Source organism: Numenius arquata, chromosome 8, assembly GCF_964106895.1.
Source record: "Numenius arquata chromosome 8, bNumArq3.hap1.1, whole genome shotgun sequence".
In the NCBI taxonomy this organism is placed as follows: domain Eukaryota; kingdom Metazoa; phylum Chordata; class Aves; order Charadriiformes; family Scolopacidae; genus Numenius; species Numenius arquata.
In genome coordinates, this window is record NC_133583.1 from 12,016,121 (window position 1) to 12,038,664 (window position 22,544).

The 22,544-nt window shown below is 39.5% G+C and overlaps 1 protein-coding gene across 3 annotated transcripts; it reads right to left on the reverse strand.

Moving 5' to 3' along the window:
- Window positions 1–334: 334 nt before the first annotated feature.
- On the reverse strand, window positions 335–20,906 carry TXNRD3 (thioredoxin reductase 3). 3 transcript variants are annotated; one of them, XM_074152851.1, is made up of 17 exons: window positions 20,840–20,906; window positions 20,670–20,799; window positions 13,438–13,498; window positions 11,789–11,898; window positions 11,488–11,601; window positions 9,517–9,589; window positions 8,511–8,630; window positions 7,961–8,103; window positions 6,416–6,531; window positions 6,081–6,306; window positions 5,813–5,905; window positions 5,299–5,375; window positions 4,247–4,403; window positions 3,940–4,047; window positions 2,934–3,029; window positions 1,875–2,009; window positions 335–1,595 (listed from the first exon to the last, which is right to left on the reverse strand). In XM_074152851.1, exons 2-17 carry the CDS (start codon window positions 20,790–20,792, stop codon window positions 1,533–1,535), a joined length of 1,815 nt encoding a protein of 604 aa, XP_074008952.1. In that variant the 5' UTR covers window positions 20,793–20,799; window positions 20,840–20,906; the 3' UTR covers window positions 335–1,532. The 3 variants fall into 3 exon arrangements, with proteins under 3 accessions (XP_074008952.1, XP_074008951.1, XP_074008953.1); XM_074152850.1 differs by having other exon boundaries at window positions 20,670–20,872; XM_074152852.1 differs by lacking the exon at window positions 3,940–4,047 and having other exon boundaries at window positions 20,670–20,867.
- Between the last annotated feature and the right edge of the window lie 1,638 nt (window positions 20,907–22,544).

A 22,544-nucleotide genomic window follows, 5' to 3' on the forward strand; every position in this document is an offset into this window, starting at 1 on the left:
GATTTGTTGCTAACACTCTAGCTACATTCTACTGAGCATCTTTCAGCTACATTGCACTACAACGTGTATATTTAGGATCTCCTGGAGCATACAGAAGTGATATAAAATTGCGTTCTCATTTTTAACAGAGAGAATTCTACATATTGAAGTAGAATCATGTTAGATTTCTCAAGCAAGTCCCCAGATGTGGCAAGACAACTTGTTTCTCCATTTGAAAGATTACAGCATGCACAAGTCTATAGGGGTTTTAGTATTGCATGTGATTAACAATATAATTGAAGCACAACAAAATTCCAAGTGTGCAATAACATAAACCATGAGGTGACACCACGAAGTGTTGTATGAGTTGTTTATTGAACTTCAAATTCCATGATACATCATAGATTAAATAGTTAAAAACTGTTTACTATGATACAATGTTCAGAGTAGTCTTTCAAAACATCTCTTTGGACAAAACTAAGAGCTAAGTTCAAGCACAATTCCCCCAGAGCAGAATGCTATGGGTGGAAGAAAGCATCAGAGAACTGGCTGTACACAACACTACACAAATTGTAATAGCACACCAAGTCATTGCTCTCTGCTGTGACACACGCTTCAAAGAAATTCTATACAATGCTTATTACCATCATGGGCTGGCACCTATTCTCACACCCTGCTCCTCTCAGACTTCAATACTCCACGTAGGAGTACAGACTTACAGTTCTGGGTTCTGTCCTGTTTTACATTGCAGAGCTGAAACCAGACTTGAGACTATTAGCACTAAATATAGGCATAAACAGCAAGAGCAAATCGACAAGGTCTTGCACTTATGCTCTTCAACCCTGACACAAAAGATGCCTACAACTGAAATTTTTATCTTAAAGACAGGGTATCACCTGAGGTCAAACAACTATGAATGTGAACAACAGTGATGTCTTAGATTACTTTGAAGTTTTAGACTGGTTGAGGTGGGAGACTAGTGCTTGAACTGCACTACTCAACATTGCATCCTATTTGTGCCATCCTGCCTCAACTCATTACACAATTAAGTAAAACAAAATGCATCAAAAAAGGTAAATCAGTCAACTGTAAACTGTTGGCAAGAATCATTCAGTTATACATTTGTCCTCTATCTCAGGCATTTGTACAAGACACTGGAGCCTAGAAGCATTAGCTTTAATTTGTGCAACTTAAGAATTTCCTTCAGGAGTTCAGTCATCTGACTGGACAAAGAGATCTCCCAGCCTTGCATGGTAGCCATCAGTCGTAGCTCACCTCACAATAAGGTTCCGAGCTAGAACATCAAAAAAGCACGGTAGTGCTGATTCCAAGCAAAGTCAGGATTTAGAGTTCAAGGTTTCCCTGCTGTATTACTGTCTCCATTTGCAACACTATTTACTGAGGAAGCCTCACAAAGGCACCAGCCCCAGCTGCAGGACATACAGTGGTACTGATGCAAATGTTTATTTTCCTGCAAAGCAGTTGGATATATAAGGGCTTCCACAGAACCAAGTGTGCACAACATGAAAACATGTAAAACAGCAGTCTTAACCTCAGCAGCCCCTTTGAGTGATGTCTTGTCCTGAAGCTTTTGTAATATCCATCGTAGTGAACACCTGGAAGACAACAAAAGAACAGCTCTGTATCATCATCCATGTGGCTATTAGTCTCATCTTGTAAAGTAACAATACTTGATTTCTTTGAACTCTTACAATGGAAAACAAGGTGTAGCGCACAATTAACACATTTCCTATCACATGGCAATATCTTATGGTTAGAAGTCAAGCAACTACTCAAAAATCTCATAAAATACAATGTAGCATTCTTTCCTCACATCTAAGTAACCATCTTCAAAAGCAGGTTTTAAATCAAGTTGTGCCCTCGCCCTCCCTTACCTCTGCACAAGTTGGATGGATACCAATTGTTTCATCAAGTAATTCTTTGGTGATACCACATTTTATTGCAGCAGCAAAACCTTGGGTAACTTCACCAGCATTAGGTCCGAGAACATGAAATCCTATCACACGATTCTTTGAGACAGGTGAAAACAAAACAGGAGTTAGTACGAGGTGAAGTACTAGGTAAACTTTATCAAGAGCTCTAGTATGTAACTCCCAATATAAAAATTTTATGTTATACAAGCAGGTCAATAGCAAAATCCTTAACATACAACCCTCCAGCATCCTAGGAAATCTAAATTAAGTCCCTCCTTCCATTGTGCTTTTTTCATCTGGATTATTTCCAATGAAGCTCCAATAAAAGCAGAACTTTGAGCCTTTCTGCAGTCTTTGAGAAAGGGTTAGGTGGGCTAATAAGGAAAAGAGTAAGCTTACTTCCTCTTGGCTTAGAAGCCATGCTATTTCATCATATCACTCCTTCTCTCCAAAGTAATTTTAAACACCAAAAAGCTTCCTTTGTTCATCTGTTCTCCCAGATGGTTTTGGGGGGAAAATATTGGACAGCATTGGCACTTATTTTTTGCAACAGCAAGAACCTTCCGATCACTACAAATTCCCATTTCTCATCATTGAGTTTTCTAGGACCAAACACACATATTCCAAGTTTCTAGTAAACTCTGCGCTTTGCAAAAGGCAAAACCCACAAGGTCCAGAAACCTAAAGCAAGACAGATTGTACAGATACTCAAAACCTACTTGAAAGAAAAATCGTGCCGTATTTCTTCACAAGTCTATCCTTAATATAGGAACTCAGGATGAGGTTTCAAAATGTATAAAGCTACCACTTGCTCAAACAGCTGTTACACTAAAAAAACTCCACCCAAACAAAACAATCAGCTCTCTCCAAATTGATCAGACCTCTTAAAACAAATACTTATGTTAACAGAATGGGTACAGCTGGCCTCAGACAGGCAAAATAAAAGATAAGTCTTTTGGCTAGTCTAAAAAGACATTTCCAAGAATAGAGTCAGCATACCCATTCCAGCTTGCTACTTACATTGTCATGTTTACTGCAGATAATCTTTGCGTAACAAGTATTGTTATCTCTGCCTGGTACTGTCCATTCAAGTGGCCAGAACAAACTGTGATAAACCTGGGAGGATGACAAGAAAAAGAGCATTAGAATTTGATGAATTAATTCAGTCAGACATAAATTAATTTTTAATGTTTTTATAAGTAAGTGGTTTCACATTTTACTCACTAGATTTTCATATCATATACTAGTCAAGGTGGTGATTTTTGCTCCACCCTGGCCCAAGCAGTCCATCCTCTACAAGTCAGTAGAGGAAGACTTGGCTCAAACCACGTGCCTCTGATTTAAATACTTGATTAAAACAGCAACAACTATAAGACACAGCATTTTAAGATTGTACTTTCAGAAAAAGTGCTTTAGTCATACAAAGTAAGTGTCTAGTTACTAGAATTTTATACTTATTTGGCAAGACAGTTAACAGCAGAAGCTAAATAATGCCAAGTGTATTTGAAAGATGTAAGAAGTTAAACACAAAGCATGCAAACTGCTTTAATGAAATTCTTCAGAGAGGTGCAGAAGCCAGAAATTACCACAGAACAGGGAAGTTATGCCTGATACTCCTACTGCTCTAAGAAAAGGTTAGGAAGAAACTAATTCCCAATTCAAGTACAGGGAACAAGCAGAAAATAGACAGTTCTTCCCAAGAGTTTGGTATACTTCAGCAATAAGTCTTTTATCCAGGACAAAAAAAAAAACACACACCTACAGTTTTGCAATCTGAGTTTGGCCTCCTGAAGTCAAATTCTTTTTGGCAGCATGCAAATAGCTACAAACAATTCTTAACATTATCAACTCCAGTCCTGGATTTCTGGGAGTCTAATACCTTGTTAGGCAGATGACAACACTTACACAAAGATCTATCTAGCTAACCTTCTAACCCTGTTCTAACACTATGCCTTGAGCGTAAAACAGCAAGGCCCTAGAAAAACCATTCTCAAGCTACAGTTAAACAAGCCTTGAGTGCTCTTACCTCCAAATTTTGCTTTCCGTATTCTTCTATGGCTCTTTCTTCTGCTAACCCACAGCAGCCATACTCTAAAGGTGTAAACACTGTCGTTGGTACATTGATATAGTCACACTGAAAATAAAAAACAGTTTATATTTAGACTATGCAAGTTTGTTACAGTGTACAAACAGGAAAAGTTGTATTAGCACTTTTTTTTTTTTTACAGAACACTTGCAGTGCCCACAATCAAGTGGACGAATCAACTCATGTTATTGCAATTCTGAGGCAAAAAGCATAGAAATAAGTTGAAGTTGTATTCTTATAGCTTTACCTTTATGGAACTACCACCATAAAGCCTGCGGGCTAGCAGTTTCCCTGCTTGAATAGCAACTGGAGTAAGTTCAAGCTTTCCATCCAATATATCTCCAATAGCGTAAACATAAGGCACATTGGTTTGTTCTTCATCATTTACAGGTACTTTCCCGTTCCTGTAAAACAAACGGAAAAGAGAATAGAATTCAATATCATAACCTTCCTCAGAGCTCAGGAAAACACAGGAGAGAAGTTCTACTAGAAAGATATTATTCTAACTACTGAGCACATTTTATTAAATATGTTTATGTCTTTTTTACTTCCACTGCAAACTCTTAAGACCTCCAACTTTGACCCATGGCTGAAGTCAGTATTCAGTGAGCCAATTTTGACCTGAGCAACAGTGTGTGTCCAATGATAAGGAAGTTACTCAGACATCTTAAGACTTACAATCTTTTACTTGATTATTATACAGCTTGCAATGTACATTTTCCCCTATGGGGAAAAAGAGCTGCAGTATTCACTCACGTGTTTAAGTAATTTGGCTTAGTATGCTGTTAGCTGCTGCAACCTGATCTTAATTTTTTTTTTTTTTCCTTCTTTCTCCTAAACAACATAATACTGCCTCTTATTTTGCATGAGTTTTGCACTCACACCCGGGAGAAACAAGAAAAAAGCTAAATCTGCCGGAAGCAAGTAGTTTGCTGCCTCTTTAAATCCCTAGATTAACTTGCCACATGAACTGGTTAAAACATTTAATTTAACAGAATATTAAACTGTAGTTTCTAAGTAAATTAAGTAAATATATTAAATCTATTCCTTAAGCACAGTGGTCAACAAGTAGGTATTAATTCATTCAGAATAGTTCTTTCATGAAATACATATTAAAGAAATTAAGTTAACAGACAACTGTACTCAAATCCAGGAGAGAAAAGGTTTAAAGGTTCACACAATTGCCAGGTATAAGAGGATTTAAAAAAAAAAAAGCACCAGTGTCATTAGGTATTGTTAAAGAGGTAAAAAAAAAAAATCATCACATTCAGTGGTTTAGGGGTGTTGAGCAATACTCACTTCTCATTGATGTTGACACCAATTGTCTCTAAACCAATATTTCTGGTACATGCATCACGACCAATGGCTATCAAAACCTAAAGAAACCAAAATTAATTACAATAATTTTATGCAAGAGAGATGTAATCAATACAAGACTTCCTTTGGTCTTGTTCTGAAAAAAACTGAAGCATATGATTGACGTGACTTTTCCAGAAGTTTTTTAAAAAGCCACCAACGGTTTAGGCTTGTTCATGTGCAACTTGTTTCAGAGGTGCAACAAACAGCAAAATGTTAATATCAGAACAAAAGTAGAAGCAACAATACTGTTCATATGAACTAAGTTCCAGGCACATACATACAGTTTCACCCATTTTGATTACAGGACTCAACTGAAGATGACTATTGAATTTTCATATAGTTTCTTCTGCCAATAATTTATGTGAACAATTTTTCAAGAAATATTTCCTTTTACTTTTGTTCCTGAACAACTTTTAAAGTATTTTAATACATTTTCACATCCAGAAATGCTTACAGTGTTAAATTCTTCTTCAAAGATTTCTGGTCCCTCAGTAGACTTTGCTATCACCTTCAGTCTTCCAGGCATGCCTTCTTCCAGCTGTTCAACCTGTATAAATATTTGCAAGCTTAGAATGACCTTAAGCAGCAGAGCTTGCTCACATTGTCACATCAAACCTTGACTAATGTATCATTCAGCAGTACAGAGTCAAAGCCTTCCCAGACAGCATGTGCTGTTTAAAGTACCTTCACATGGAGAGAAGAAATCTAAAGAAAGCACTTGCCTGAACAGGTACAAACTTCCTGATGAACTTTACGCCGTGTGTTTCCATGTGAGCACCTATTTTTTCTGCCATTTCTTGGTCAAAGCCCCGAAGGAGTATGGAACGCACCATCACTGTGACATCCAGACCTAGACCAGCAAGAAATCCTGCACACTCTAGAGCCACGTAGGAAGCACCCACAACTAGAGTTTTGCCAGGGCAGTAAGGCAGGGAGAAGAGGTCATCACTAAAAAGAAAAGAAGTGCAAGTTACAAGGTACTTTCAACACAAGCTTCTTTGTCTTTGTAAACACTGGAGGAGACAAAAAGGTGAAATAGACTGAATTTTTGTCTCACCTTGTAATACAGAATTCTTTATCTCCAGGGATACCCAGATATCTAGGCCTTTCTCCTGTTGCCAGGACAAAAGTCTCTGCCGTGTGATAGGTCACTTGTCCTTTCCTATTAGTTGCCTGTTTATATAAACATAGTTAAGGAAGTTTTTACCATAAGAATAGGTTTTGAGATTAAAAAAAATAAGTAATCCTCTCCTTAAATATTGTGGATTTGTTTAAGAACCAAGAACAAGCAGTTTCAATCAAGAACTAACGCATTTAGAGAAGTCATGCAAGTCACTGACAAATAATAGGTTTAAATCACAAACTATCAGGCTTTTCCCATATTAGTTAGAACACAAAATCATTTACTCTTTGAATCTTGCCCATTTCAACTACTCATTCAGATTGAATTGTTTGTAACAACCTTACTTTCAAGTTATAAAAAACTACAACAAATTAAGCCCCTCCTGCCTCTCACTTCCAATAGAAGGCCAACACAATGCTAATGATGCAGTAACATAATTAGTTCTAAGGCCAATGTAGAAATTTAAAGAAAAAAAGTATCTAGTTAGATGATTTCAGAGGGCCTAGGACCCAATCTTAAATGAACTCAAACTAATATGATCTTTAGAGGCCCTTGGTCTTGGGAAATTTCATCTTCCCAATGCATCTCTCTTGAAACCTGACATTTAATCTTGCTCTTTAGTTATTTTCCAACACAGATGAAGGAAACTTCCTCCCCATTGAGTCATCAGGTAATTCAGGTTGGAAGGGATCTCAGGAGGTCATCTAGTCCAACCTTCTGCTGAAAGTCTTTTTGTTCTACTTCATTTATAGACTAAGGACACTTCAGTAGATGACCTGCATACCTGAATATTAAAACAGTTGGTAGATGAGGTAAGTTGAGCATACTACTGTATTTTCAGTGCTAGTCTCTTGGTTTGAAACACATGTAGCTCAGCCTTCATAAACTCATATTAAAAACAGACAATTACACCCACTGAACCAAACAGTTGTCTTCTAAGTTAACCTTCCTACAATATGATCACTAACAGCAAGATTGCCAACACATGTTTTGTCTTGCAAAACTGACAGTTTAATTCTTATGCTGATACAGCATAAGGTTCTAGCAGCACTGTTACGCAAGTGCTTAATCTGAATTTAATTTCAAGAGGCTTTTATGGTTTAGTACGATGATTTTCCAAGTGGTAAAATCTTACAGCTAAAGCTTTTTTTTTTTCCCTTTTCCCCCTCCTCTCTCAGGCTGCTGACCTCAGTCATGAGGTCATGACTCAGTTAGCAACCGAGACCACTTTATTCGTGAAAGGCATAAGTTTACAGATATTCACATTACTCTTACATAACAGTTACTAGGTTTGCAAATGCTGTGGCATGTACCAAAGTACAATAATAATTTGAATCAATAAGTTATTTCACAAATGAGGTTTTAACTTCAGTTGACTTGGCAATATAAAGATGAAGTCTTTTCCTTGTTGGATTTTAAAAGGCGGTTTTAGAAAACAAGTTTTCTCTCACAACTAAATGTTTTAAATACAGTACGTACCTTAATTTTGTGTGGTTCAATGAATTCTGCATAAGAATTGAGGTATGTCACAGTCTTCTCTCTTAAGGACACTCGATAGCCCCAGTTTAAAGAACCAATGTAGTTTTGAATTGCTTCTACCATGACCCCCCAGTTGTGTTTAACTGAAACAAGACATTAATTTCATATTTAAATAAACGAAAGTGCAATGAACTCTTAAAGAAAAACTTAAATCTTATTCATTGTACATCATGCTAAGAAAACAATTATCATCAGTAATGAGGGTACACAGTATTGTTCCACTATGCTAATATTTACCTGACTTGTTACTATCTGAAATAAGCCCATTCTAGAAGTTTTTTCATTTAATTCAGATAATATAGGGAACAAAACACAATTAGCTTTCAATCCTAAAGGTTTCTATGACTCAAGAAGAAGGATGCCTTCTGATTCACTTAAGAAAGCTAATGAATTCTGCCTCTAGATTGCTAACTCCAAAGTACAAGAACAATCCTAAGCTCAGAGACTCATCTGCACATTGTTTTGGTCTGTCCTCTGTATTCTTACCAACCTTGCTCTTCATACTGCCACCCGTATTTCCTTGAGTCTTGGAGTGCCTGACCCAGAAGTGCTGCTTGATGCATTAGCTTCTTCGGAATGCAACCTACATTTACACATGTGCCACCGAGTCCTAAGATGGAAAGGACCATGTTATTACCTCCTTGAACTGAATATTTATGCCTTTCCTATCACATGCTTTGTATAACCACCCATACATCAGTTGGTGATGCTTGCTATAGCCACATAAGTAACATGAAATTTCTGTCGTAAGAGACATTTTAAAATACAATGAACACACTAAACTTACAAGTTTGTATTCAGTTTAAGAGGTTACTTCACTCATTGAATGAAGAAGAGTATAGAGTGTTATCTTAAACATAGACCCAGGATACCTGCCCCAGAGGGCTACAGATTTTAGTCAGATTGGCAAGTAAGCAAGGCAAAAAGCCCAGAGTTCCTAGAGTTTAGTATCATCCATTATGTGGAATTTAATATATAGATTTGTTTGAAATCTCAGCTATGAAAACATATTCATACCCCAGCTCAATAAAATTTGACCAGTGAAGCTCCTTACTCATTCTCAACTGCCATTGAGCATTAATAAGGTCAGACAGCAGCTGCCTTTACATAAGTAAAGGTGAGGCATGTTTAGCCATATTGTCACACTGTTCTAGAGGTAGCCTAGATCAGTTGTCCACAAAATAGAACTACATGAACTAAAAGGCAAAAAAAAAAAAACCCACAAGCATGAGAACGTGAACATACAGACACACTATCTGGACATGATTTGAAAGTGAGCAGAACTAGAACAACAAGGACATTTGATAAAAAACTGAGAGTTAGCAATGCATAAAACAAAAAACTGCCCAGAAAAGCAGGCATGCCAGGAAAACTATTCCTTTGTTATTTGTGTTCTAGAACCACAACTTCTAAGAATACAAATCCATAATATCTAACAACTCAATATGTATCACTGGCACTCAAACATCACACAGTACAAGTTAACAGAAGCTTACCCCATGAGGTTCCAAGAGGCGTTGGAACAACATAATCTAATACCATTACTTTCTTTCCCAAGGTAGCAGCTTCCTATAAAAGATGGAGAGACAAGTCAGCATTACTGAACCTTTGCCTAACCAAGAAAGACTGTCTGCTCATTTACGGTCACGATATACTTTGTACTAATAGAAAGCTCATTTGCTAGTTAGCCTCATTATCATATATGGCTCTTCTACCTCCTTCACTAGATAAAAATTGAAAACCTTCAAAAACTATTACTTTCTTCCAAACTTTGAACGGATGCTTATGCTGAATACTGCACCGATATCACCCCACACTGTCAAAAGCCATGATCTGAAGAGAGTACAAGATGGGCTTATCAGCCTATGATCCTCTTCTACCTCACCCAAGGAAATATTGATGCTGTCAGCTCTCCTTTTCTCTCATGAGGGCAGGACTGACTTGGCATTTTCATGAGTGAAAAAACAAAAAAAACTTCATGTGATGTTAATAAACTGGAGACAGTTCAATGGAGGACCATCAAGATGCTCAGGGGGCTGGAGTACCTGCCCTTCGAGAAGGGTGAGGGAACTTGACACATTCAGCCTGGAGAAAAGGTAGATTTGGAGGGGACCAAACAGCAACTTTCCAATACCTATAAGGAGGTCTTTAACATGACTGCACCAGGTTTTTCACACTGTCGAGTAGTGGAGGGACAAAAGATAATGGCTGTAAGATGAAACAAGAGTTTCAGACTGGATACAAGGAACTTTCACACCATGAGGACACAACCAGTGAAACAAGTTTCCCAGAAACGCTCTGCCATCTTCACCCCTGGTCTTGAAAATAGCCCAAATGGATGCGATCCTGCATAATCTTCTTTGATCTCACACTTCATCCTGCTTGGAGCAGGAACTTAGACTAGGCATCGTCCTAACGTCCATTCCAACCTGAATAATCCTAGGATATTCTATCCAAGGAATTACCAGGCACTTGATTGAATCTATCCATTGTTTGATCTCTGAAGGGCTTGGATCAAATCTTTAGGTGCCTCAAATCCATTTAAGAACTTCTGTACAGCTACTGCAATCCTGGGGTAAACAAGGTTTAGCCAGCTATTTTGTATTCTGTGAATACCTGACATCTCCCACACTGAACAGTTTGGTAATTATCACCAAGTTTATAACTGATGTCCTAGAAGGCACTGTGAATTCTGGAGAATTCTAAAAATGCCCAAGTGGCCAATCGAAGAATTCATTTGTCACCACCTCGTGCCTGCCTTTATTTTTCTAGTGAAAGTTGCACCTTTAATTGTCTTGTACAACAGTCGCCAAGGCTGTCAAGAATAACCCATAACCGATGGGTTATGATAAACCATAAACTGATGGTTAGGACACCTGGCTGAGAGCTGGGAAGTGTGTGTTCAAATCCCTCAGATTTGAAGAGAAAACAGAAGAGAAAACTGAATCCTACAGCACTCTAAACATCAGCTGTGTAAGAGGTACACAATCTCTATTACCATTTCTGAAAAAACAGCTAGAAAGAGAACTAAAGTGTGAACCTGTCCCTTGAGAGAACAGCTGAAAGCACTTCATTTTAGATGACTGGTGATCCCGAATCCTGAACAGTTTAAAGTACTTCAAGAGTCACCTTTAAGTTTTCCAGATTACTGTTTGGAAGTGTTAAAGTGCCTGTGTACTACACACGAAGTGGAGATACTTGAAAAACTTTTGGTTCCGCCCTCAGCCAGAAACCTAAAACCTATTATTAGGATTGAGACTTGAATAGGCATTGGCTAGAAACTGGTCCACACAGACCATGATCTCCTGAATGAGCACATTACTAGACCACTACTGATTCATTAATTAACAAGTTGAACAGTAATAATCATCAAAATATAGACTGTTTTAAACTATTATGATTAATAGACTAACTTTGGAAGACATTTCATACACAACCTGCTCTTTAATGCAATTTTCACGCCATACCTTGGAACACGCAAGTCCACCTGATCCACCACCAATAATAATTAGGTCATAATCGTAGGATTCAGTATCTTTGCTATCCCCAAGAAGTTTCTGCAGGGATCCATCTTGATAAGCCTGGGAGGAAAACAAAAAAATAAGAACTCAACCACACACATTTCTGAGCAAACAAAAACTGAATGACGTTGCCTTCTCTGACCTAGATCACTCAGTGTAATGTGTCACACAAAAATTAATTACGATCAAGCAGCAAATTCACTCAATAGTCCTGTCTACTTCCAGATGATTTTTAAAGAAAAGTTACCTGGTAAGTTGAATCACAGCCACCTATGTGAGTTCCGTTCACAAATACATTAGGCACTGTCCTCTGATTAGTTAGCTCTGCTAACACTTGCTGAATACTGGGGCCATCAGCTAAGAAAAAAAGAAACAGGTACATTATAGAACAATTTTCAAGAAGGGAGCTTTTAAAACAACCTGAAGTATTAAAGGTTTGGACTGCAATAAACTATAGGCCTGCCAAGAAAACAACTCTAATATAAGCATCACATTTGTAGATTTCCTGAACTTAAGCAAGTCTTCAGAAACTACTTCTCAAAAGAGCATGCTTAAAATTCTAAGGATAAATTGGTGCTTCAAGCCATAGTTCTCCAGCACAGAGTAACAGAGTTTAGTGCCTGTATTTCATGGATTCTTATCAGTCTCTTCCTGACAGTGTCACACTCAGTACCACACAAAAATTCCTTTCCAGATATCACAGGAGATCATACAGACAGCTTTTCTTTCATGAGAATTGTCTGTTTTGGAGTATGTTCTATGTTAGTGCACGTAGTTTTTTGCCCAGCAGCTTTGTATTATGACAATATGGGGATGGGAAAAATGAACATGCTCTTCTACTTATCCTAAAGCTACCTTCATACTTTTTCTACCCACCACACTGTCTCAAACCTTCCAGTTTTAAGATTGTCATCTGACCTGTCATCCGAATCATCAGCACCTACACACAGGCTCAAATTGGATCTCTCAGCAGTAAATGTGGGAATGAGAATTTCCAGTAATCCCTTTGACTAAAATCTTTTTACTCCAACCAGTCAGAGCATTTGCAAGGAAAATACATTATTAATTAGGAGTCATTCCAGAAAAAAAATGACTGTGTATTGTACTTCAGATATCTTGGGCTATAATTAGTTCACAGCACCACAACTTTAATAAAAAGTAAAAATAAGTAAGAAGAGATGCTCTGGAACAATAAATAAGTATATTTTTCCCAAACACTCTTAGGCACAAACACTTCAAAAAAGCATTAGCACTTTAAAAACACATTGGAAAGTAAGTCTTGCACAGAATAAAATTGATAATACACTTTCAACAGCCTACCAATAATTCCATTAAGAGTTTACTGTTAGAAACTATTTGTTCTTAGAACTACATTAAAAACTACATGCATTATGGACATATATGCATAACGCACTACATGTATTAAAATTAAAGCAGCTTGGGCTTTAAAAAAAAAAACAACCACCTAACAAACTAGCAACAGCCAAGGTACTGGAATTTACCCTTCCTTCCAATGACTCAGCAACTTTCCCTCTGAAGGTCACCCATATACCAAGTCAAACATTAACAATTCATCTAAAGCCACAAAAGAACGTAAGGCAGGAGAGAAATATCATGAGCTTTTTCACAAGAGATAGAGCTCCTCAGAGAGAAATCAGATCTTGCATCCTGTATCAGTTGATTTGTACAGGAGTCAAAGCCTTCAGTTACAATAAAAACACATCCTGTATAAAAGTCTACACTGAAGCCTAATTGATTTTGTCTCTGAATATATTAAGATTTACTATAATTGTTTTATATATTCTCCAATTAGTTCAAGACAACTTAGAGAGTCATGCACAGTCATCCATTTTTAGTTACAATAAGCATCATGTGAAAGACTTTTCTTATACTTACGAGTTACATCAAGTTCCAAAGCATAGTATTCCACATGCATAGAGCGGAAGAGTTCTTTCACCTACAACAGAAACAGAAGTGCAAAGCTTTCGCAAGATCCGATACACAGCTCAGGGTAAAAGTCCTTTATTGGACATACACAGGTAACATTTAAGTCTCAGTTGTTATGCTTTGAGGGCCTAGCTCTATATGCCTTTGGTAAAGTTTGGCACTACTCCCATGTCTCGCTTCTTCCTCACTTAAAGCCAGGCTATTTAACAGCATTCAGATTAAGCGTTCCACATCGCAGCAACCTTCCAATACAAGTTTCATAACCTTAAGAAAAAGTTTCTATATACAATTTGCTTAGCTGCAGACTTCTCCATCCCTGTGAGATACCAAAAGCCATAAGAATAACTGCCATATGGAAAAACATCAAGAAGAGAGACAAAGTAGCAGCCAGATTCCTTGATAGTACTAATGGAAAAAAAAAAAAAAAACACCACACCAAAAAAAAGGGAGTAGAGGATAATATGCAAAGCAAAATACAGTCAAGTAAATGGAAAAAAAAAAGTGTATAATAAAAAGCTGCAAAAAGAGTAATACTCTCTCTGGTGTACTCAGCACCAGCACTAGGACAGCTCGTGCCTCCTAGGACTGCCTTTGTTTCGGTTGCTGTACTTCAGAAAAGTTTTAGAACAAGCACAGCACAATTACCATAAGGAGTCAATGCGTTAGGTTTAACAAAGAAAATATGGGGAAAGAAATAACCGTGTTTAAATAAATAATTGACTACCTCATGGAAGAAGAGAAGTGGTGATGGATGGAATAAGAAGTAAAGGTCTTGAACTGCATCAAACAATTGAACTTGGACTTTAGGAAAAGCTTTTCCTAATAGCAACACATGGAACACGCCACCTAGGTAAATTATAATCTTTATCAGTAAATGACCTCAAAGTACATTTCAAAAGTGTTTGAACTATCACTTCTCCTACCCAGAGCCAGGGGACAAGACTAGACAATCTCCTGACATTTTTTTTCCAGCTCTCATTTCTGGTTTGCTGTTTAACAACATCTGCCTCAGCCTCCAGGATCAGGCAGCAGTGCTTCCAACTTGTTTGCCATTGTTTTACTACACCAGTCTTATCTTGCTTGTGAATTATCATGAGATTTAATACCAGAATGTGACAGTTACATTTTTTAACGTTTTAAATTGCTTTTCTTCTCTATTAAGCAGGAGAAGCAATCTAAAGATGCTTGGTTATTACAAGGCTGCTCTTCTCCTGTACTGCCATGAATAAACTCAGATACAGTATCACTGGAGCATATCCTAGAAACGTTCATGCCTCCAGAAGTCAGCAATTAATTCAAAAGGGGGAGGGTGGGGGGAGACAAAAAAAAAAAAAAAAAAAAAAGAGGTCTATATACAAGCCTAGGCTTAAAAAGAAAAAAAACACACTCTAAACGACTTAGTGGAGATCGTACACAGCCTGGACAGAGTTTTGGGTGTTTTTTCTAATTTCAGTTCTGGCTGGACAGCGTACCATTACCAAATTCAAATCAGGTAGTGTTTTAGAACTGAGATTATTTTTTTTGATAGCAACACCTATTTGAAAAACTGGCAGTACTGATATTGTGAACTGTCCTTCCAGTTGGATGACAACATACCTCATGGCACAGGAGGTAGTCTTACATCTGTCAGTATTTACTCCTTTGAAATACAATTTTTAAACTTAGTCATGCAAATAGATATTTTACCCATTGCCTTACAATATCTGCTTTTAATCATAACTGTCTTGATGTGAAAACAGCTCTAGCAAGAAGCACTAAATGTCTGTGTGATGGATCCCCTTACCAGCATGGAGTCTGAACAATGAAGCACGCTAAATTCCTGCCAATTCAGAAGAAATCTTTTACAACCAGCTTTGTGATGAACCTCAAATTTATTGACAGCACTTCACTAAGAGTAAGTTGAGTCACATCTAATAAGCTTACAGATGTCAAACACATGATGAATAAAATGTTTTTATTGTTGCTGTGATCCATGCTGTTACTGTGCCAAAAGCCAAGTATTCCAGCGCTTTCTGCTGAAGCGTCATCTTTATGGAAACATATAGCTTTTCTAATCTGTACCAACTACATGGTCTGTTTCTTATCACAGAATACCAGGTTGGAAGGGACCTCAAGGATCATCTGGTCCAACCTGTCTCAGCAAAAGCATGGTCTAGACAAGACGGCCCAGCATCCTGTCCAGCTGAATCTTAAGTGTCCAACGACAGGGAATCCACCACTTCCCTCGGGAGATTATTCCAGTGGCTGAGTGTTCTCATTGTAAAAAATTTTCCTCTTGTGTCCAATCGCAATCACCCCTGTCTTTTCCATGCATCTCCTTCTAAAAAGGGAGTTTCCATCTTCTTTGTAGCCACCCTTTAAATACTGGAACACAGTGATAAGGTCTCCTCTAAGCCTTCTTCTCCCAAGGTTGAGCAAACCTAACTCTCTCAGCCTTCCCTCCCACTGTATATCAACGATAATATACAAAAATATTGTAAGCTCTGTTTGTATAACTGATTACATTAGTTCTACTATTATAGAATTATTTAATTTCTGATGGATCTTTGGAGGTCATCTGATCCACCCCCCTGCTCAAAGCAGGGCCAAATGTGATCAAGTTGCTCAAGCACTGTCCACTCCAGTTCTGAATTTCTACAAGTGTGGAGATGCCATAACCTCTCTGGGCTGTTCCAATGTTTGACCATCCTCACAGCAAAGAATTTCTTTTTTATCTCACTAGAGTATTTCTTGTTGCAATCTGTATTTATTGGCCCTTATCCATTTACTCTGCAATGCTGAGAAGAGTCTGGTTGTCTTCCCACTTGGTAGCTGAAGGCAAAGCTAAAATCCCTCCTTAGCCTTCGCAAGGTTAAACCAACTGAGCTCATTCTTCACACATCCTGTGCTCCAGTCCTCTAGCCATCTAGGTAGCCCTAAAAACTTTTGCACTAAACTCACCATTACCTTCCAGGCTTGCTTGCTTACTGGAATGACTATGGCTATGGACTGAATGAAAGGGAAATGAGAGTGGCACTGTTCCAGACCTCCCCGCTCTGCAACTGCTGTTACAAAGGGCAAGCTGAATGCCATCAAAGATCTAGAAGCAAAGCTTAAAGGGATTGCTACTATGAAGTGGTAAGCTAAGAATCTAGAGAGAAGTCACAAAATTAGCTACTTGGCTGCTGTTTTAGTTTGCAGCAAAGCAGCAGAGTAAGAGGCAAGTTTTCATTAGTACTTTTTTTTTTTAAAAAAAAAATAATGCTAAAGCATTGCAGCAGCAGCTGGCAGGGGGGATGACAGGACATAGAACATTAGCAGAACAAGAAAGGATTACATTCAAGAAAGGATAGATTTAAGACAATGCATTTAGGCAACTTTTATTCTCTACTGAAGATATGCAGTAGAAGGAAAAAAAAAAAATCAGACAAATGTCAGCATCCTAATTAGAAGTAGCACTTTTACTCATGAATAGATCATGCTTGTGTTGTGCTAATGAAACAGAAAGAAAGAAAAGTAACAACTACATGATCAGTGTTACAAAATCTTCAATACAGGCAAGAGATAATAGATTGTTTCAGTTTGGAAAAGAAAATGATTAGGAGGAGTAGAAAGATAACATACACTAATCATGAGTAATATCTAGATAAGGTGAACAGGAAATGATTTCTCAGAAATACTCACTGGAGCAAACAGCAACAATTGCATTTACCAGAAAACAGTTTTGAAATGAAAAATTAATCTCCATACAATACACAAACTGGAGAACTTACTGCCACCTGACATTGTAAAAGCCAGTGTTAAAATGAGATCCAAAGAGCTGTTAGACCAACTAATTAAAGAAAGATTCACTTAAAACTTTTAACTCAATACAACTAATAGAGACTCAGGTCAAGAAATTTCTGAGCCACACAGTACTGGAAACTTCAGCAGCATACTGGAAATTTCCCAATCCTAAAAATGTAATTCCTCCAACAGTGTCTAGGATGGGATACTAGGTTGCATGGTCACTGATATAGCCTTCTACTTCCCTTCCGATCAATGCAATGGCCTCACTTACCTACTAGACCCTTCCAGTTTTCACAAATAGAGAGACTAGAAAAATCTCCAGATATTACTAAACAGTAGATAAGTTCTCTGAAACTAAGAATTTGGTCTAACACTTCAAAAACTCTTCCTGGAGATGCTTTCTGTCACTAGAGTAGCTAAGCAGGTTTGAAATAAGCTTCATACAGTAAAGTTAAGTAATAATGGTATGTCCTAAGTCTGCTGTTTCACATATAAGCTAACACTCTATAATAGTTATAACTGAATTGACCAGAAACCCCTGTGGATACAGAACCTAATCAGTAATAGCACAATCTATAGATAAAATAACTGGCAACTTCTATGTAGCCACAGTTGTTGCTCTTTTTAAAATAGTTTCAACATATCACAGTGTTCAGACTCGGCAATTTTTCATGCTAAAGAACTATGTTTTCTTTATGTATGTCTATCTTAATATTAATCTTTTCAGGGTGGTAAGATATTAAAGAACAGTCAAGTAGTTATGACAAGGAAGTCATTCTAACACCACCCCCTCTCCACTAATGCCTTGCTAAAGCAATTGAAAAATAAATTGCATTTGCAGCAAAAGAACTCTACAATTGCCTACTCATGCTACTAGCTAAACTGAACAGAATCAACTACTTAATTCATTTAGAGAATTTATTTGCAGTGCTTTTCTAAAGGAAAGCACAATCTTAATTTTCTTCCAGCATTGCTACATGCATCTGAAATAAAGAATTCTTCCCACCCCTCAAATTGGGTCCTTCTAGAGTATGAGTGTTCTCTGCACTAGCGCTAAACGTCATCAGTTTTTCAATTAATTCTATCAAAAGCACATTGCTCACAACCATCCACAGTAAAAGACAGACACAGTGCATACTATTCATATCCATCTGCCTTTAAAAACTCAAAACTATGTGATTACAGGCTAAGTACCCAAGCTGTAACTACACTTTCAATTTATATCCACTTCATTAATTCTACAGACTAGATCAGCTAGCAAGAATGCTGCACTACCCATTGTTCTCCCACTCCTTTCATTATTTTTTAAGTCTTCAGTGGGAGGGACTGTCAATACTCACAATGTCGGAGATATTTCTGTTTTATTACTTGATGTCTTTCTTATGTGTGGCTTCCTTCTCTCATAAATTGTCTTCCTCTAATTGTCCCTTTGCAACATATGCTTCTCTACATGTTTAGTTCATCATATTACCTTTCTCTCCTGTTCCAAACAGGAAAGCAAACCAAGTAAATCTGCCCGCTAGAGCAATCATCTCTTCCTCCCAGCCCCCTCCAGTTTATCACCTGTTCCTTCACAAAGATTCATAAAGGGTCTTTCAACTCTCCCTCCTAGGAAGGACAATGAGAGAGGGTCCTCCTACCCCCTATATTCATTCTTTCCTTCCCAAGACAGTAAAGAGAACATTCCTCATATCTGATTGTTTCCTTGAAGCAAGTAACCCTGCCTAATGGAAAAGCCCTGAACAAATGCAGGAAAGACCATTAAACTAGACTTTAATTACTGGACTACAGTCAAATCTATTTTTCACTTGAGTTCCTTGTGCTAGTCTAGGCCCACTGCAATGCCAGCAACAGATGAAGAAAAAGGTTGCAAAGCTGAGAAAGTTACTCAGCCCTTGTATGATCTCAAAAATGCTGGACTGAGTGCCATACATATATCAACACTTGATCACTCAATTATGATCACTAAAAGCACACCGAGCAACAGAGACAGGCACAACTATTTCTCAATGGACAGTACTGAAATTCTCAAAAAAAAGGATTTCTCTTCAACAGAAGATACGTTTTTGCCAACTGGACTAGACTTGAACAAGACTCTCACCTTATCATTACTTCATTTGCTAAAACTTCAATTGGCTAAGTTTTTAAGTAAGCAAATTTTAGAAGTATTTGAGCTGCCTACTATGCTACACTATCTTTCTACGAAAACATTGTTGGAGAAAAGGTGTTGGTTTTGCCTACCCTGTCATACACAGAAGCTTCCTTTCACAAAACCTCAATTAAGTTGCAAGTGAAAGATGATACATTCATTTAAGTTTTCTACAACAGGGTCACAATATCTCCTCCCTCACAAGGGCTGCTGGAACTAAACCTAACCTACACATGGGAGTATAGCTTCTGAGTGTTTTCCTGATTATCAAATTCCACTGAAGAATAACAGGACTCAATCCCACAGTTCCAATTATGTTTTTCCACCATGGTCACATCAAATACAATATCATGAGGTTTAACTGACACTTCATAACATGCTCTTTGTAAACATCCAAGAATCACACTGCCTACAAACACCCAGATTCTATATGGGCTATGACTACAGTGTGTTGGTATCATAAAATTCTAATGAAGATCCTGTTTTTCTTTAATGACTCTGGCTCACTAGTTACAGGTGCCCTGTGATATTGACACATAATCAGGGCTAGAAAAATATTTTTTACTAAACTTCACAATTAATCAATAGTGTTTGTTTGTGGGTTTTTTTTAAACATACATTAAGGCCAGCATTTAAAACTTACACTCTTGCTATAAGTAAACCTCCTACCTCAAGTTTCAAAACCAGCAAAAAACTTAGCTTCTTTCCAGGGATACAATTTTGTACAACTTGAACACTAATGTGGTGCTCAAATTTTCAGTAAGAAAGCAGCACAATATGCACCCTGACCTTCAAGTAACAGGTACAAAAACTGCTTAGCTGAGGAAACGCCATGTGGGACTTCCCACACGTTCATCTACCCCTTCGCATGGCAAAGGGAAAAATCTGCTAAGGACGCCCGTTTGGATCTTTGCTTTGTTTCAAGCTTGATAAGGGGGTTTCCAAAGGGTGGCACCTGGTGCTTAACTGAAGTGGGACGGACAGTGCAATACTCCCGTACTGTCTAAATCTCGAGGGGGCCGTCACAAGGAGCACCATCCCCACAATGCTCGCTTTCCAACCCGCTTCCCCTGCCCGGGGCGGGCCGCCAGCCCTGCGAGCCGGCGCCCTCAGGGGATGCCTCTGGCCTCACAAGCGGGTCGCGCCAGGCCTCCCTCCTCCCCGCCGGCAAAGAGCGGAAAGCGGCTCCGAGAGGCCCCGCTCCGGCGGCTGCCGGGCCGCGGGGAGGCCGCCGAGCTGAATCCCACCACCGCCGCCGCCTCACCTTATTGCAGTAAGGGCAGTAGCTCTTGCTGAAGATCATGACGCGGTGGGAGGCGATGAGGGTCCGGACGCGGAGCTTGAGGCCGTCCCAGTCCGGGAGCTGGGTCTGGCCCGGCGGCGGCATGGCTGGGCTGAGGCGGGATGCGACCGACCGGCACGCGCCCGACTCACCCAAAACCAGCGGCGCGCGCCCGACGCCCTGACTGACCCTCAGCCTTCGCCCCGCCCCTTCCGGAGAGGGCAGCCGGACCGACCTATCGGCAGGGGAGGGGGGGGAGGAAATATCAAAGAGCGCTTCCCGCCCCTTCTTTCAGCCACACACATTATAGCTCATTGTAAAGCAATAAAAAACACTTTGACATCACTTGTAGAAGCGTCACTATTTACCAAAAGGGGAGGTATAGGGGGATAAACTTGCTGTTTTTTAAGGCACCCTTTCCCTCTGGGAGGAGGTGTGGAACAACCCAAGAGGCGGGAGAGGAGAGGGCGCATGCGCTGTGGGTGTAACGCTGCCCGGGCGGCAGCGGGGCTGTAGGGCTTTGGCTGGTGTCGTGGCTGCCGGCGTCTCCCCTCCAGCCGCCTGCGGGTCCTGCGGCGCCTCCAGAGGCCGGGGAGGGCAAATGGTTCCGGCGGGGAGCGACTGGAAGGGACAGATGGGAGCTAGGGCTGGCCCAGGCCCAGGGGTCGCTGGCCTTCCTCCTGTCCACCCCTCACCGGCCGTTCGGCCCCGTGGTGGCGGCCATAGCCCCGTGTCGCGGCATGGAACACACAGCCGCAGCGGGGGCCGGGGGCGCCGGTTTTGTGCCCCTGGGTGCCCTATATGTTAGGGCAAAGTCTTGTGGGGGAAGCTCCCTTCTACAGGGGAGAGCAGGTACCCCCCATCTGCTTTCACCTGTTGCTGGGGTGGCCTGTGGATGGGGAGGAGAATAGGGGTACAGGGGTACTTCTATAGTAAAATAAATTACGGCTTGAGAACACGTTAGCCAAGACAACAGAAAAACGCCACCTTTTCTTATGCATTACAGGGTTAAAGGAAGGGGATGCTGAAGCATCTGGTACTGCTTATTGCACACATTTCTGGTTAGATTGATTACTGTCTTCCTAAGAATTACAGTAATTGTCAGGACTGAAAGGTGGAAGGGGATGTTGTCCTGGCCTGAACAGTGGAAAGAGCTGACTGTTCCTCCTGCTTTGTGCCCTGATACAGGCTTTTCCCACTGTTTCCTGGGTACTAATGTGGTGGTCCTTTCCTCTCTAGAACTGAGCAGTTGTCTTCCTACTTCTTTCTCTAGCATTCAATCCTTTCCTTTTCTCTCAGCCATCTGACTGCTTTGGTGTTTTTTTGGCTGGGGAATGGCAGGCTGCATGCCAATGTCCCAAGAACCTGGTCATGTCCCTGCAGGGCAAGGCAGTGTTTACCAATTGCAGCAACAGCCTTCTGTAAACAATCATAAGGGGTTGCCCTGGTTTAACATCTAAGAACTTCACTAATATTACAAAGTCAAACCCTAGGAGCTTCTGAGTGGCAGGAATTATTGTCCATAGGTGAGGAAAGCACAGACAGAACAATTTAGTAAGGTTCACTATGAAGTTTGTAACAAAGCAGGTAATAAAGTCCAGTGCTCCCTCCCACGCCTGCCACAGACCAGCCCTACTGCTCTTTACTGATGCTAAAAATAATCACATATAAAAGCTGTAATGCCACTGGTGATGAAAATGGGCCTGGTGGGAGACAACTGAATTAACTTACTTAATTACTTTTTGATCACGTGTCCGGTGTTCACTGCCCAGTGAGCTTGACAAAAATGTGTATTACGTTTATTTCAGTGTTGGCGGTGAAAGAGTTCTAGACTAAGTGTTTCTTCACTCCCTACAG

Coding starts and splice junctions, on each gene's coding strand:
- TXNRD3 (XM_074152851.1), bottom strand. CDS start 20,792: ATGCCGCCGCCGGGCCAGACCCAGCTCCCGGACTGGGACGGCCTCAAG. Junction 6,532..7,960: donor TTGAACCACACAAAATTAAG/GTACGTACTGTA, acceptor TTATATAAACAG/GCAACTAATAGGAAAGGACA. Junction 5,376..5,812: donor TTGAAGAAGAATTTAACACT/GTAAGCATTTCT, acceptor TGGTTTCTTTAG/GTTTTGATAGCCATTGGTCG.